The sequence below is a fragment of the Dendrobates tinctorius genome, unplaced genomic scaffold (assembly GCF_039654945.1).
Source record: "Dendrobates tinctorius isolate UK_male_01 unplaced genomic scaffold, ASM3965494v1 ptg000165l, whole genome shotgun sequence".
NCBI lineage: Eukaryota > Metazoa > Chordata > Amphibia > Anura > Dendrobatidae > Dendrobates > Dendrobates tinctorius.
Genome location: NW_027361832.1, coordinates 248142 through 266306, shown reverse-complemented (window position 1 = coordinate 266306; position 18165 = coordinate 248142). Strand labels below are relative to the sequence as shown.

Genomic DNA, 18165 nt, shown 5'->3' with positions numbered 1-18165 from the left:
ATTATATGATATCTCAAAAAAGGGGTGACAGATTCCCTTTAAAGGAAATCTGTCAATAGGATAAACTCCCCTAAACTGTCTATATGGGCATGTAGGTCATAGGAAGGTGAATAAAATGATACCTTGAAATCGGCAATCTGATGTCTTATTCCAGAGAAATTTACATTTTTCTTAATATGAAAATGAACTGTTAAGATCCATGCGACGAACATAGATCTCACCGATAATTTGACTCCAGAGCTTGTTTAGAGTGGAATACAGTAGAATCGTGATAGTGTGTACATTACACACTGGCACAAATAGGCAATCTGCAGTCACATAGAGTAAATGCAAAGATTTGTATGGAACCTAGAAAAACCCTTTCAGAGTCCTTTTGTATTACATTTTTGTCCTATGTTTAGCATGTACCCTGCCAAAACCTCCCCAAATATCCATTAGATATGTCTCTATTGCCAAATAAATGCCAAAAGAGTATCGTCTATAGCTATAATGGCATCAATTACATAGCTCTATCATGGAAAAGCTCATGACATATCTGCAAATGGAGTGGGGAATCTATTATCTGCCAAGGGCCATTTGGATATTTATACCATTCTTCGGGGACAGTACAAGCTGTGCGCTAACTCACCCACAAAGTACATCCTGACTCTGGTGTCAGGATGTAATTCTTCATTGCACTCGCCTCAGCATTCAGTAGTGAATGTTGTGTGCTCATGCTCACAGAACGAGGAGAAATTAATGGGCCGGCGGCCTTCAAAATACAGCTGCCGGCCCAAACACTGCAGTCTCCAGGGATCTGTACAGTGGCCAGATAAAAAGTAAACGGCCCGCGGGTCTGAGTTTCGGCACCACTGCCGTAGACTATGAGTGACGGATGCCAATTAAGCATATGTCACAGCCTCCATGTCCTTTTTCTGGCATATGTGTTAAATTGGACCCAAAATCACAATACAAAAACTAAGGCCCCCTTCAAACATCCGTATAAAACCAGCACCAGAAAAAACAGTACCGGTGTCATCAGTGCTTTGGATCAGTGTGCCATCCGTATTCTATCAGTGTTCCATTAGTGTGTCATCTGTGTGTCATCAGTGTGCCATCCGTATTCTATCAGTGTTCCATCAGTGTGTCATCTGTGTGTCATCAGTGTGCCATCCATGTGCTGGTCATGTTTTCCACGCACCCGTAGATTTGTATTGGCCTTTGTCATTTGTGCTGCTGGAAAAAATAGACATGTCTCTGTGTGGTTCACACGGACCCACGATCCCTGTAAACACACAGACATGTGCACAACAGCATAGGTTATCCATGAAAAAAAGATGTCATATTTTCTGCAAAAATGGAATGTGAAGGAGGCCTAACTGAGATGGTTGAACTTGTTGATTTTTGCCCCCAACTCATTTCCATGACCAATGTAACGTCTTGATATATGGCATTTGTAGCTGGCAGTCATGACTCATGAGGTCCTGCACATTGTTATGGGGGCATATATTCCATCACTTAAGCGGCCTTAGTGCAAATTGTGAGGCCCCATATTCCCTGAGCTATTTATAATGTTAGTGCCTTTTTTGTGCCCAAGGGTAAAGGAGCTGTGTCTGCACCCCCTGTAGCTAGTCCCCTGTGTTTGTTCATCTTTGGCAAAACAAATGTGTGGAATAATAGATGTACACGTGCTGCATTTTTACCAATGAATTCATTTTCTTGAACTTCAAAAGACACCATTGCTTCTGGACATATTGGAGGGTTATCATTGATGTCCTCAACATTTACTTCAATTTGCAGGGGCTTCGCCACAGAAACACCGTTGAAATTTTTAGCCAATGCGTAGAAGATATACTGAAAAATAATGAGTATATAGTATGTGAGGTTGTGAAAGGTTATATATTAGACCGAGTATAGGTTAACAGTTAATAATACGTCCTTGTCGGCTTTAATAAAGTAAGATAAAGGGGTAGATTGAGGGCCACATTGATGGAGGCTTTGAAGTCTGTAAGAATTATGGAGATAGCCGAGCAAGTAGCCCTGTTAGACTGCTGGTTTCACACATCCAACATTCTCCAACATTCATGGTCTTAAAGAGGGGCTAAGAAACCTCAGGGGTTCTGCCACCTTGGGGACCTCAGATTAAGGTTTCCGAGGTCCTCAAGGTGGCAGAACCCCTGAGGTTTGTGTTTGTTCGTTCTATCTAACTATCTATCACCTCTTTTCCAAACGGGTACACTCGGAAACGTTGGCTTGAAAAAGCACCTAGAAAATGCTCAAAAGAATGGGCATTTACATTTCTATGTAAAAAAAATGACTTGCTGGGCATATGTTTAGGCTTTTAAGCATCTTTTAACAACTTCGTGCTTCCAAAGATGTCAAGCGGTAAGAAGAAGAGTTCCGAGCATTCTTCGCAAGTTTTCTACTCCAAACATGCTCTGTACTTGAAAATATAAATCAATAGGAAGATTCAAAAGATGCCAGAAGACACTCGTGCATCTTTTTGAGCGTTTTACCTGCGGTTTTGCTTGGAAAAAACACTGGTGGTTCTTTTGCTGTTGAATTTAATTTAAATCTGGAAATTACCAGTATAAACACTGGGAAAACACTGAAAATAAAAATCAAAACTGTATAAACCTGTGCTTAGGAAATATTTCCTGAAAAGACGTGTACACACCAGTGAGAATTTTGTCAATCAACTTATAAAGTCATTCTATGTATGTAAACTGTAGATTAAAAGGTTTTTCTGCTTTTACTGGAATAAATTAAAGCACATATATATTTTTACCACTGAAGTCTCTCGGACCGGACACCGTGGTAGACCAATTTTAGCAACACAGGACTTGTTACAATATTGTAGCCCGATCCTGATCTTACCTTATCCTGCTCCTCCCTGTCCAGTGGTTCTGTGACATTAATAATTCCATTATTATCAATAGTAAATGGAAATCTCGGAAATTTTTCTCTTTGGTGCAGTTCATAAATGACATTGGGATCATTCCATGTGACCTAAACACAAAGAAAATTGCCATGTTTACTGCACTCGGTAAATTTCTAAATCAACTAGAATTTCATTTGTTTTCTTGATGAAATTTTCTATTCACATTGAACATATAGGTCCAGATTCATCAAGATTAGTCCTGGTTGGGGCAAGATTTGTGGGTCAACGAAAGCCACCGCTTTTCCTGAATTTGTCTCCCACTTTGTTGGAGCTGAGCAAAATTGGTGTGAGAACACCAAAAGTCGCAAAATTTTAGCACAGTCTTGAATTGCACCAAACATATGCGACTATTAAAAGCTTTTTACATCAGAAGACTAGAATAATAGCTTGATGAATCTGGCCTAAAAAGATTAGTGGCATGTAAAAGTTTGGGCACCCCTGATCAAAATCACTGTTATTGTGAACAGTTAAGCAAGTTGAAGATTAAATAACCTCTAAAAGGTCTAAAGTTAAAGATGACACATTTCCTTTCTATTTTAGGAAAAAAAAGTGTGTGTGTGTATATGGGTCGCCCTCCCTGGGCTGTGGGGTACTCAGTACCGTGCCGGTATCAGTGGGATATGTCACAGCGGGGGTGACCTGGTCCGTGGCTCTGGGCGCCCAATTAATGGGGGAATTGAAATGGTGAAATGTAATTGTTTGAATGAATAGTTTGTGATGCCACCTGTGGTGTTCGGCAAGTGAGATGTTAAGCCGACGCTGCATGCAGATCCTCTGGGGCTGGTGGTGTGTTGCAGCCAAGATGGTGAAGCTCCCCACAGGTGGAGCTGTAGTCCCAGGGCAGTGTAGATGTACGGGTAGGGGTGAGGCGCAGGCAGTGTAGAAGCGGGTACCCAGATGTAGCGGTACAGGGTGTGTTGGCACAGGAATAAATGGAGGACACCAGGGCTTGTAGTTCCAAAGCTTTACTCACAGTCTGTAGTATACAGAGATGCCTGCCTCCGTACTGCATCCTCTGGGTCAGGGACTCAGTCAACCTCCAGGTCAGATGGAATGCTCCCTTCCAACACTCCGCCAACATGTGCCTTTCTGAACGTCTCCTCTTATAGTGCCTTTGGTGTGAAGTACTCCTAGTACTGAGTTACACTGGAGTTCCTCCTGACAGATGTTCCCAAGAACTATACTTGTACGGCAGACAGCTGTAGCCTGCTTCGGGGACTCCTTACTCCTAAGTCCCGGCTCACTATCCAAGTTGCTGTTGTGCCCCCAAGTCTTAGATGGGAGTAGTGCATTTACAGCCCACTACTCCACCGGTGTCTGCTGTAGGACCCTTAGTATTCATACAACCTCGGGGACCGGGCCCCGGCCTTGCGCTTAGAACTTCCGTGCTAATCCTTTCCTTCTATGGAGAGTCAAGCGTTCAGTCTATGTTGCTCTCTCATTCTCTCTTTCCCGTGCCAGCAGACCCAAATTACTGAGATCTGCTGCAGCACTTCCATCCATCTATCCCTCTCTCTAGGGATCTTCTTCTCTCCAGTTCCTCAATCAACTGCTGACTGACTTACTTAAACTCTTCCCGCTCCATGAAATGTAATCTACCTCCACCCACCTCCCAGCACGTTTCGTGTTCCAAGCAGGGAGCCACCAAAGGTGCTCTGGTACACTCCAAGCAGGGAGCCGCAATGTGGCTTTGCTACACTACTTTGTGATGATGGGTGCAGGTGTTGGAATGTGGTCAGGAGCCTCCAACCTACCTGGATGGTGGGGCACCACACCTCAGGAGGAGGTGCAGTACCTCTGTGGCAACTGAACCCTCAGGGGCGCCATATATATATATATATATATATATATATATACACATATCTAATATATAAAGCTCAAAGTGAGTATGTATGAATGTATGTGTGTATGTATGTGTGTGTGTATGTCCAGGATAGGCATCCGCACCGTCGCAGCTACAGCCACAAAATTTGGCACAGTCACACATCTGGACCCCGAGAGCGTCCTAGGCTATGTTGTGAGGCGAAATTTTAACCCGGCGCGTTCCAATTCACCAAACAATTTTGCCCCTATCTACATACTGGGGAAAAAGTGTGTGCATGTCAAGCCCCGCCCCTCATTATGATGTCATAATGCCCCTATCTACATAATGGGGAAATAGTGTGTGTTTATCAAGCCCCGCCCCTCATTATGATTTCATAATGGTTGCCATGGCGACGCTGATGTCATCATATGTTGCAAGCCCCGCCGCTCATTATGATATCATAATGGTTGACTATGGTATGGAGGATGTGTGATGGGTATATGAGCACTGCACTATGGAATGGAGGATATGTATGACGGGTATATGGGCATGGGACTATGGGATGGAGGATGTGTGATGGGTATATGGGCACTCGACTATGGGATGGAGGATATGTATGATGGGTATATGGGCATGGGACTATGGGATGGAGGATGTGTGATGGGTATATGGGCACTCGACTATGGGATCGAGGATATGTATGATGGGTATATGGGCATGGGCCTATGGGATGGATGATGTGTGATGGGTATATGGGCACGGGCCTATGGGATGGTGGATATGTATGATGGGTATATGGGCATGGGACTATGGGATGGAGGATAATTATAACTTGCTATAACTAACCACAGTTAGTTACTATGCCCTGGCAGCGCCGAGCTCTTCAGCTAGTATATATATATAAAATGGGCCGATGCAAAAGTTTGGGGACCTTGCATGGTTAGTACCTATTAGCACCCCTTTTTGCAAGTATCACAGCTTGTAGACTCTTTTTGTAGCTAGACAAGAGTCTTTCAATTCTTGTTTGAGGGATTTTCATCAAGTGAGATTCCTGGGTCGTCTACTGCTAATTTGAGGTCTAGCCACAGATTTTCAATGATGTTCAGATCAGGGAACTGTGAGGGCCATTGTAAAACTTTCAGCTTGTGCCCTTTGAGGTATAAAGTATTATCTGAGTTTAGGATCTTTATCCATTTGTAGAAGCCATTCCCTTTTCAACTTTAAGGCCCCGTTACACATAACGATGTCCCAGCGATCCCACCAATGATCTGACATGAATGGGATCGTTGGGACATCGTTAGGCTGATCGCTGGTGAGCTGTCACATAGACAGCCCCTCCAGCGATCAGGACCAGCGTGCACGCTGGTTTCCAAAGTAAACATCAGGTAACTAAGAGCCGCGTGGCTCTTGGATACCCGCTGTTTACGTTGGAAACCAGCGTGCGCTGGTATCTAGGGTAAACAGCGGGTATCCAAGAGCCACGTGGCTTAGTTACCCGATGTTTACATTGGATACCAACGTCCAGCATCGCTGATAGCTGGTCTCTCGCTGCCACACTCAGCGGTGCGCGCTGGCCAGCGGGAGACCAGCGATCAAAAAATGGCCCAGGACGATCGAGCACAATCAGCGATATCCGGCAGGGGGGCTGGTCACTGATCCCCGTCACACACAGTGATCTCGCTGGCGAGATCGCTGTGGCATCACAAAATCAGCGATCTCGCTAGCGTGTGACAGGGCCTTTAGTTTTTTTACAGATCGTGTTATGTTTGCATCAAGAACTTGTTGCAGTTTCATTGAATCCATTCTTCCCACTACCCGTGAAATTCTCCCCGTGCCATTGGCTGCAACAGAACCCCAAAGCATTGTTGATCCACCCCCATGCTTAATGGTTGGTGAGATTTTTTTTCCTGAAATTCTGTGCCCTTTTTTCTCCACACATACAGTACCTTTGATCATTGTGGTCAAAAAGTTCTATTTTAGCATAATCAGTCCAAAGGACTTGTTTTCAAAATGAATCATGCTTGTTTACATGTTCTTTTGCATATTTCTGATGCTGAATTTTATGGTGAGGATGCAGGAGAGGCTTTCTTCTGATAACTCTTCCATGAAGACCATATTTGTGCAGGTGGAACAGTAGAACATTGCACCACAACGCCCGAGTCTGCTAAATATTTCTGAAGGTCTTTTGCAGACAAGCTGGGGCTCTAATTTGTCTCTCTAGCAAACTTACGAGGAGCTCTCACTGAAATTTTCCTTGGTCTTCCAGACATTATTTTACCCTCAACTGTTCCTGTTAACTGCAATTTCTTATTTACATTTCGAACTGAGGAAATGGCAACTTGAAAACGCTTTACTATCTTCTTTTGGCTTTCTCCTGCTTTGTGGACTCCCACCATTTTCATTTTCATAGTTCTAGGCGGCTGCTTAGAAGGACCCATAACTGCTGTTTTTTTGGCACAAAGTTAGAGGAGGCTGGGTTTTTAAAAAAGCTGGGAATTTGCATCACTTGACCTTTCCTAACAGTAATAGTGCACAAGCCATAACCCTAAAAGGCTAATTAAGGTCTAAAATCCTTGGTCAAAGTTATATGAGCACACAAATCTCCAAGGGTGCTGAAACATTTGCATCGGCCCATTTTCCTATTTGTAATTTTTAAAATATAAAAGTTGAAAATATATATATACATATCTGTTTTGCTTAAAATACAAAGGAAATGTGTCTCTAACTTTTGACCTTTTAGAGATCATTTCATTTTCAACTTGCTGAACTATTCACAATAACAGTAATTTTGACCAACGATGCCCACTGTAAGGAGCTGTTGTGTCATGCGGGACCATTGGACCTGTCACCCGGTCATTTGTGTCAAGTTTCTGCTCTTGCTTAATTTCCGCTGCTCCTCCTGTATTCCATTGTTTGTTTTTAATGTTTTATACAGTTTCAAAGTTAAGGACCTTTTATATTTTTATGATCTTACCAAGTGGACGTTGCTCACATGATCAAGTGGGGGCAAGTCTTTAGGCTGCTCTGCATTATTAATCTGTGTGCAACACCCTCTTGGTAAAGGCCATAAAAAATAGCAGAAAATAAAAACCCTCATATTCCTGAAACAGTACACACAAAGTTTTTCTGAAGGAGGCTTTTGGAGCAGATCCTCTCCTAAATGCTCCTCAAAAACTACATAAAAAACACTTGGAAAACTCTTCCTATTTATTTCACTGGGAAATCCACTTTGCTGTTCTTATAAGGCGGTTTGTGAGCTTTCTTTTCTAGAAGAGGCTTTTGAAAAACACCTGGTGGAACAAAAACGTGTATGTTGCTTCTCTGAAGTAGAAACTGATGGAATCCTCTTCAAACTTCATTTTTAAAACAAAGCGAATTTCAGGATAAGAAAAACTCTTTAAGGCATGTCCATAATCCGACTGATAAAATGCTTTGGAAGTGTCCTTTAGGCTGAACATAGTGCACAGCAATGTCAAAAGGACATTGTGAACATGTTCTGCTGCAACCCACCAACCTACTTTCTCCTTCGCCACCATCCTGTAGCATGTAAGCCCGAAAGGGCAGGGTCCTCTCTCCCCTCTGTATCAGTCTGTCATTGTTAGTTTATTTACTGTAAGTGATATCTGTAATTTGTATGTAACCCCTTCTCATGTACAGCACCATGGAATCAATGGTGCTATATAAATAAATAATAATAATAATAATAATAATGTTCTGTCTTTTGTCACTTCTTTTATCTACCGTACTTATCTACTTCTATCTACTTAAGGGTTTGGAAAACCAGGGTGGTTAAAAAATGTGACATGCTCAGGCTTCAAGTCGCTGCACAGTATTGCGAGAAAGACGCTGGCGGCAAGAATGATGCCGTGTGCATATACCCTTAGGTATAGAGAGAACGTTGATGGCAGAGTTGCTGTTGCAAGAACAATGTCGGAGCCGTCACAGGAAAATGACTACCAGTGTTTTCCTGAAGCGGCTTCACCAGGAAAAATTTGGTGGCTGTGTTGACATCTAAATGACATTGTGTGTACAAATCCTTAGGTATAGAGAGAATGCCGCCGGCTCTGGAAAGAGCAAAGCTGGATCAGGCAATCAATGGCTAGTGCTTTCCTTTGAAAGAGAAAACTCGGCATCTAAGGAAGTTTGCACTTTTCCAAAGTTGCTTCAGGAAAAAGCCACTATCTTTTCTCCTTAAGCAGTTCCGACGGGAGGAATCCGCCTTAAAAAGAGGTCATTCTTCACACATCCCCTTAGGCTCGGTGCACACAGTCTTTTTGCTGAATTTTCCAAGCAGACACTCCAAGAGCCTGATTCATCATTGCAATACCTACATTTTGGGAGCCTGGATACCTCTCAGTTAGTGATGAGCGAGTATACTCGTTGCTCGCGTTTTCCTCAGCTTGATCAGGTGGTCTCAAAGTATTTTGGCATGCTTGGAGATTGAGTTTTTGTCGCCTCAGCTGCATGATTTGCGGCTGCTAGACAGCCTGAATGTTATGAATGGGTACCGAGGAGGATAGCAGGTCCAAGCTAAGCCACAGAAAACCAGAGAGGTTGGTAACTAAGCGGATGCAGACCCCTGATCCTGTCCACACAACTAGCAGTAGCCTCGGAGCGTATCTACGATGATCCTAGACGTGTCAGCACAGCTGGAGAGCTAACTAAGCCTAAAGCAAGAAAGGGAAAATCTAAACTGCCCCAGAGCAGACACCAAAGGAATAGATAGACCCCAAACATATATTGTCGGTGAGACAAGATGAAAACACAAATGCAGGCAAAAAAATAGACTGCGCAAATGATGGGGCCCACACTGACTAGATAGGACAGGAAAGGAAAGACATTGTCTGCAATCACGCAAAAAACCCTGCAAAAAGTCCAACACGTCTGATGCACAAAAACACTGAAGTCGCACGACTTCGCGCCCACTATATCAGCACTCTGGTATATTCTGAAAGCAAAGCAAAAAGAGACCAATATAACACGGGACAAAACAAACTGGCACATGCAGTAGCATATGGGCGGTGATTCAGCACAGCCCCAACCGGAGCTGGCTGACCCGCACAAAGCCGAGATAAACAAAACCAGATCAAATGCAAACAGAATAACAAATGATCCACTTAGCTGAACATGCAGGGAAAGAGCAGGAGACATCAGTCCTCAGAGGACACAGGAAGAAAATCACCAGCAGGGATAGAGGGAGTCAGCTGTCTTAAATTCAATCAGAAACCCCAGATCTCCAATCGTCTCCCTCATTATCAGGTGGCAAGCCTCTGTCAATCAGATCAGCTCCATTACCTCCAGTAACCACCAGAGGGAATCCAGAAAGAGAACTCGCAATCCCTCTGTCAATCTGATCAGCTCCACTACCTTCAGTAATCACCAGAGGGAAGCCAGAGAGAGAATTCACAACACTGAATACATGTGGGGAATTCCTAACAAACGGGCAACCCCCACATGTATTCAGCCTGTCTAGCAGCCGCAAATCATGCAGCTGCGGTGACACAAACTCAATCTCCGAGCACGCCAAGATACTCGGAGAGCACCCGAGCTTGCTCGGGGAAACCCAAGTAACGAGTATACTCGCTCATCACTACTCTCAATGAGTGACTTTTTCATTTGTGACAAACACTTTGCCTTCTTTTTCAAAGCTGTCTTTTTCCAGATGTTTTAGACAAAGACTCGAAAAACTGTTCTCATAAAGCCTCACACTTCTATTTATTCTGCCACAATGGCCTTCAGGTCAAAGAGCTTCTTCATAAAAAGAATTATGAATTGGCTGAATATGAAACATCATTATTTTCCTTGTAAATGTTCTTACTCATCACGTTTAGGAAACATCCTGGGAATGGGTGAACAATGGAAGAGCTGAGTCTTTGCTCTCTAAGGTTGAATGGGTTAAAATGCTGCTCTTTTCACAAAGCATTAATAGTTTCAGCGTTCGGGCCGCCTTGGCTCTTGAATCCTCTGGTTATATTTTCCATTGCGTAGATTATTTCACAAACTCTGTTTTGAAATATCATAACATTACAGCCCTTCTCTGTGTTAACGTTGTATGTAACACGCTTCTGAATAGTGTTCTCATTGCCTTATTGAATTATTTCTGCTAAATTTTACAATATGAGTTTTGATTTTATTGGGTTGAGCAGAATAATAATATGATTTATCATGAGAATTTGACTCAGAGAAGTTTCAGGGAACAAACTTACAATAGTGCACAGGATCAGCTTGATGCTTACATATACAGAGTTCCTAAGTGCTAGAAGAGCAGAATCATCCTCAAGTGACCCCATTTTGGAAATTATACCCATTTATCTACAGGTGTTGTGACTACTTTGACTCTATGGGTGGTTTCCAGAAACAAGCAGTAGTGGATGTTGCTGAATGAAAATTGCAAACTGCTATTGCAGTGCTCAGTACGTTGTAGTCATCAGTACGTTGTAGTGTCCAGTACATTGTAGTGCCCAGCTCATGCTTCTGGAGACATGCACCTGTAAACTAGACTGGACGTTCATGGGTTTTGCTGCAGGTTGTTAGCTCTCCGAAGTACACGTACGGCAGTTTGCGGAAGCGAAGCTCCCGCAGCGCCATACATATACGGCACACGTCGGGAAGGGTTTAAACAGTAAAAACGATACTTGGATAACACATAGATAACAACTGTGTGCAATTAGTTTATTATCACATACCCAATAATTTCAATGGGAAGGTTTGCATAATAAGCAGATGTCTTTTTTTGGGGGTAGGAGGACAACTGATCCGCCAAAAAAACATGGACATGTGAACAGCCTCATAGACTCTAATAGATACTATTTTTTTTGTTATGGACAGAACGCATATGTAAAAAATGGACATAAGAATGAGGCCTTATTCAACAAGAAGCTTTTCTTTTTTTGAAAGTGCATTGGAAGGGTCTTTTTTATGTGGATTTTAGAACAGAAATTCATGCAAAAACATACATCACGAACATGCCCTTAAAGGGAATCTGTCACCCTTTTTTTGGCCTTTCAGCTGCCGGCATAGACATCGGGGACTTATCTACAGCATTCTGTAATGCTGTAGATAAGCCTCCGATGTAACCTGAAAGAGAAGAAAAACACATTATATTATACTCACGGAGGTGGGCCGTCCGATCCGATGGGTGTCGCCGTCCCGTCCGGCGCCTCCCTTCTTCATGCGATGACGTTCTCTTCTCCCGTCCTGAAATGGTTCCGGCACAGGCGCATTGCTCTGCCCTGTTGAGGGCAGAGCAGAGTCCTGCAGTGCGCAGGCGTCGGGAGAGGTCTGGCGCCTGTGCACTGCAGAATTCTGCTCTGCCCTCAACAGGGCAGAGCAATGCGCCTGCGCCGGAGCCATTTCAAGATGGGAGAAGAGGACGTCATCGCATGAAGAAGGGAGGCACCGGACCGGACCGCAACACCCATCGGACCGGACCGCCCACCTCCGTGCGTATAGAATGCTGTAGATAAGTCCCCGATGTCTATGCCGGCAGTTAATAGGGGAAAAAAAGGGTGACAGATTCCCTTTAACTAGACCAGAGGTATATCTCCATCACTTGGAGCAACCCATCAGTTCATTGCAGTAGCCCTGTATCTGCCGTCCATAAAAACAAAACCATAGAAATAAGCCGAAGCATAATGGAGGTCAGACAGTGTCCAAAGTGATACCATTGACCTCCGTTGTGAGTCTCTTAGGGTTTCTGTCGGAATTTTGTTTTTGGAGGATTTTGATGGAAAACCTGACACAATACTCAACAGAGGGCTCTGTATGTGTGCGAACCTGACTTTACTATTGGCACCCAGCACCCAAGGTCCTTAATGTGCCATTGCCTTTTACGCATTGGCATACGCCATGCAGCAAGTTGTACTGTATCACTGGACATAAATGGAGCCGGGCACAGTACACCTAGCTGCACTGCCCATGCACAGGCAGTACCAGCCAACAATGCATATATGAGAAGGCTGTTAGTGACAGGGTGTCACTACCTAAATGCCTGTTTATGATGAGAATTTGGTGAGTTTCTGATACTGCAGATTTTCTGCACCTATTAGGTAAATCAGGTTACTATCATTTTTTTCATTGCATTTTTTAGTTTGGTTTTATCGTGTTTTATCGCGCTTTGAGTGCGTGGGTTCTGTCTCTTTTTGCTATGTCATGCTTTAGGCAAACCTTTTTTTTATACTTTCTGGTCATTGGCGTTGACAAAAATTTATTGAAACGGTCATGTGCAAATTACATGACTTTTTAGTGTGTTTCATCAGCGAAAATGCTCTAATAAGGCATGTCTGTTATTTCCTTGGGAATTTTTCCACATCTAATTCAAGTCTATGGGTAAATTTCCATACATAAAACTCAGTGAATCGGCAAGAGAAATTGACATGCTGCGGATTTCTAACGCGTACCGCAGGTCAGCTTACACAGCATTAAAAGCGGTAAGTTGGCATGAAGTTTCTATAAATCTCATCCACTTTTCTGTAACGGTAATGGTTAGAGTTGAGCGAAACAGGTCGGTCAGATTCAAAAGTCGCCGACTTTCGCCAAAGTCAGGTTTCGCCGAGCGAAACCCGACCATAGCGTAAGGTCGGCCATGCGGTCGTCGACCCTAGCGCCAAACTCGGATTTCACAGAATGTTTGCACGTGACTTTTTTTTCAGCCAATGAGCAAGGACATACACTGTGGGCAACGAGATGACATGTGCAGCGTCCGGGGAGAGAGAGATTTTGCGCACTTTAAACAAGCGGTCCGGCATGTAGGTGTGTTTACTGTCCTCCACTCCCTGCCGACTTTGCTTCCCCATTGACTTGCATTGGGTTTCGTGTTTCAGTCGGACCTTCGACTTTTCCCTATAGTCGGACGATTTTGTTCGACTCGACTTTTGAGAAAGTCGGGTTTCATGAAACCCTACTCGACCCTAAAAAAGGCAAAGTCGCTCATCTCTAGTAATGGTGCTTTGATGCTGGGTTCTTTGCTACTTTCAGTGGTCCCGTCGGGGCTTACATCCGAAACCCCTGCAAAATGAGATTCAGGCGTATGCACCGGCAGAGTCATTGACTATAAGTCCGGGATCACACTACTGTGTGTGATGCGAGAAACTCGCACGAGTCTCTCGCATCAACACCCGGGGCTGCCGCCGGCACTCAGGACCGGAGCTGCGGCTACATAGAAATACATACAGTCGCAGCTCCGGTCCTGAGTGCCGGCGGCAGCTCCAGGTGTTAATGCGATAGACTCGTGAGAGTTTCTTGCATCACACACGGTAGTGTGATTCCGGCCTAATAGTGCAGACAGAGTCACCGTGTGCTTTGTCGTGCATCATTTTCGGGTGAATACGCCTACTGGAGGTGGACACCCTTACGTTTTGTGTGGGGTCGGTCATAAGCCCCAAAAGAACCATTACACAGGGCAAAGAACACAGTGTGAGATCACCATAAGACACTGCTTTTTTGTGTAGTGAAAATATGGAGAGTCAAAAACTCAGCGAATTGCAACTTGGCTGTATAACACTTTGCATAGAGGTAAGTTTAGAGACATTGTCCATTCATGTAATGGCGCAGGGTGATAGTTTAAATCCATTTAATACACATACTACTTTACAAGTCAGTACCTTGGTAATACTGTATGGATGCACTTCTGTGGAGTTTTCCTTTATAGTAACTGGTTTTGGTGCTTTCCAAAGATTTTCCAATATAGAAATATACACCTTTGCGTTATGACTGAAGGGTCTCTCTGCAAGGTCTGAGACTTCCAACAGAAGTTCATATGACTTATCCCCAAACTTCAGAAATTGACTTCCTACAAGAAGAAGAAAAATTAAAAACTCAAAAACTGCAGCAAAAACTGCAAACATGAAACCTGCTATAGGCAAAATAAAAATATAGACATACTTGTGATGAAAGAAGTTTTTTTTTCTAAAGTTCCCTTTCAGGGCTCGTTCGTAAGAGCGTATAATTGGTCTGTGTGGTGTCCAAGTGAGTCACAAACAGCACACAGAGAGCAGACGGACCATTATATAGATGTGCCGATGCACATGGCCAATTTTCTATGCTGACTGGTGGTCTGCGTGGAAAAAAAAAATCACAGCATGCTCTAGTTTGGTCCGTTTTGCCAACCAGAATAATGCATTCAATGTAAAGACAGTTCTTGCCTATGTCCGCAATGCAGATGAGCACACTGAGCTGGGCACTTCTACACTTTGTCGTTGCTACTGACCCGAATTTTAATATGACGTAAATGACAACCTATTAATGGCAATTTTTATACCAGCTTTTTTCCAATAGATTTTTTATATATATATATATATATATATATACAGTGTATATATATATATATATATATACTGTATATATATATATATACACACACACACACACACGATTAAAAATTCACGATTGTACTTTCTACCGGAAAAAAAAAATTATATATATATAATTTTTTTTCTCCTGTAGAAAGTACAATCGCACACTTTTAAACAAAAAGAGTAAAGTGATGACGAAGGGTCTAGGAGACCACTACTTGAGATTCAAATATCAGGTAGGAATATTGAGCTCAGCTTCCGAAAGATGTGACAGTTAATTTATGGTTTAATGGGAGGGTCAATCACTTTTTCACACAGGGCCCTGTAGGTTTGGATTTCTTTTTCCTTTAAAAATAAAGCTCTTCATTTATAAACTGCATTTTGTGATTACTTGTGTTATTTTTTTGTAATATTTACATTTTTTTGGTGATCTGAAACATTTAGGTGTGACAAAGATGCAAAAGAATAGGAAATCAGGAAGGGGGCAAACACTTTTTCACACAACTGTATGTAATGGCTCTTAATAATCAGATACTGTACTTTTGACCCCAAAACACAATGAGGAATTTTTATCATAACTATTTTCAGTATCCAGATCTTTAGCACTGCAACTGTTTTTCTATGTTATCCACATCAGTTTTGGGGATTTTACTTTTCGCCTCAGAAATAGCGGTATGAAATTATATACAATGTTTTAGATTATTTTAGAATATATTGTAAGATATGCAATGCAGGGTTCCAGCTCCTTGGTAGATGGAATTATTTTTGGAAAACACTTCGGGTTAGCTACATATCCAAATCATGCGGCGAGGCTCATTAGATCGAATATTGATTTATAGAGCAGTTACCTCCAATAGGTGGCACTAGAGAGACAGATAATTTGCATAACCATTCCCCAAAGACCATTGCTTGGCCCATAAGAATATGTTCAGAAGGGTTTTTTAGGATTTTTTGGAGTAAATCTACTCCTAAAATGATTCCTATTCATTCGGTGTTAATCCTCCTTGCTGTTCATATAAGTGAGTTTTTTATGCTTTTTTTCTTGTTCACTTCAGGTTTTCTAAAACATTTGGTGTAAAAAAAATAAAAGGAACCTCTTTGAAGTGGATCCTGATTAAATCTTTGAGCAGGGGGTTGGACCAGATGGCCCAGGAGGTCTATCTGCTCCAAACTAGGGATAGTCCAATCAAAAGATTGCAAATACGCGGCAACAAAAAGAAAACCTAACCCAAAACACTTCAAAACTGCTTAAGGAAAAGAAATACTGCAAAAAAGTCCCTACAAAGTGAAGGTTTCCTTAATGTTTTTTGAATACTTAGAAAATACTCTGTTTGTACATAGCCTAAGTCTCTACGCCAGCTTGGTGGGCTCTACAAGGAGAATAGGCACTTCCTACACTGCACTGATTGGTCATGGACTCACCACTATTACTCTTTGAGGACCGTCTCTTGCCATTCTTGTGAAAATGATTTATAATAATTTTTTAGGAAATAAGTCTTTTCAAATAATCAGAATTTATGTAATAAGAAACACAGCTGACACACATAAACACGATGATTATAGAAACTGGGAACTAAATGTGGTTGTTATCCCTCCGTGACCTTAATCTTTTCTGTTTGTGCAAACATTCAATTTATTAAATGTGTCCAAGAAAGAAATGTGGAATATAAACATCCGGACAAAAAAAAAGCAAATCTCCACTGTTGCAAACAGAGGGACAACATAATGCTCTCAAGTCCCAATGCAAAATCTATAAGAGGAACTCCCACCTAAATGTGTTTTTACATCTACAATAAATGAAAGGCCCCCCATTTATTGGGCAATTAAATGCAATCAATGCAATTCATCTTTAGCACCCCTCCCCTTCCCACAGAATCTACTAAGTAAATGGAGAATGAGAGATAAGGGAGAAAGCCCAAGAACACCAGACTTTCTTACACCATATATAGATGCACATGACTACCTTTGACTAAGAACCAGGGCCTGTGTTCACTAGGTGTGTCAGTCTGCTGGATATTAAACAAAGTTGTGTGTTGCTGGTGAATGACCAGCAAAAATGTGAGCTATAGCTAAGAGACAGACATGCCAGGGTCTACCTCTGAATGGACACTGCCTCAGTCAGCTAGGAGAAGCTGAGCAGTCTGTGTGTTGGTGTCATGGTTTGGTTTGGGGATTCAGTATTCAATCTGGTGACCTGTTGCTTTGTGGTCAGTTCTTCTGCCTGTTAAGCTACCGCTCTTTTCCTTCCCTGTCAAAATGCTAATTCTTCCTTTGTCTTTATTCTCCATTCTTGGTTTGCTCCTTTCCAGTTGTCTTTCATTATCCAATTTTGGTTTGCCCTATCACATTCAGCGTGGTGCTTTATATAGTGTCCCTTCTTTGCACTTTCTCGCTGGCTATATTTCCTGGTGGATGTATACTTAGAAGTTCCAGCTCTTTACATTAGGGGTTTACCTTGCTGGGTAAACTCCAGTTATATTCTTGCTGCAAGTTGATTTGCTGTCCTTCACAGCACCTTTTCCTTTTACTACTGTTCGGTTCGGTTCTTGATTTTTTTATTTTTCCTTAACCTTCACCCCTCCACCTTATTTGAATGTGTCTTAATATCTCACTTTGAGTTCTTGTATCTCTTCTCACACTTTCCTTTCCCCTTGTTGGTAGTGTGTAGTTGCCTGCCCTCTGGTTCCTCAGGAGATACAAGAAACCCCTTGACGGCAGTTCAGGGAGTTAGGCCCGAGGTGGTATTTTTAAGTTGTGTGACTAGGGCCTTTCTAGTCTGTAGAGGGACCAGTTGGGTGTAGGTATGGCGTTTCAATGGTGTGAGTGTGAACAGTGTGGAAGCTGCAGCCTGTTCAGTGTGCATTGTGCCTGGAGTTGAACACTTCTTTTTTGTGCTGGAATCTGATGAGGCTCAAGCTGAAAAGGATAACGAGACTGATGGGATCATACCTCTTTTGTGTATGATATTTTTCTCTGGTAGGGGACTGTAGTCTGTTCAGGTGAGCCTGCACTAACATATATGCCCTGCTAAATAAACTATTTATTTGCTGTGATACCTTTGTGTCCAGAAGAGGCTGATTTTGGTTTTGAATTCCTGGAATTTAACGAAAGCAATAACACTGCGGCTGTTTGGACCAAACCGCCTTGCT

General features: G+C 42.6%; 1 protein-coding gene across 1 annotated transcript in view; it reads right to left on the bottom strand.

Moving 5' to 3' along the window:
• The window catches only part of CDH17 (cadherin 17), a 119527-nt gene that overhangs the window by 37191 nt on the left and 64171 nt on the right, over positions 1-18165 (bottom strand). Inside the window, exons 7-9 of the mRNA XM_073550393.1 lie at positions 14327-14514; positions 2857-2988; positions 1683-1833 (exon numbers count right to left, since the gene is read on the bottom strand). Coding sequence (XP_073406494.1) covers positions 1683-1833; positions 2857-2988; positions 14327-14514 — 471 coding nt within the window. The remainder of the gene's footprint in view (positions 1-1682; positions 1834-2856; positions 2989-14326; positions 14515-18165) is intronic.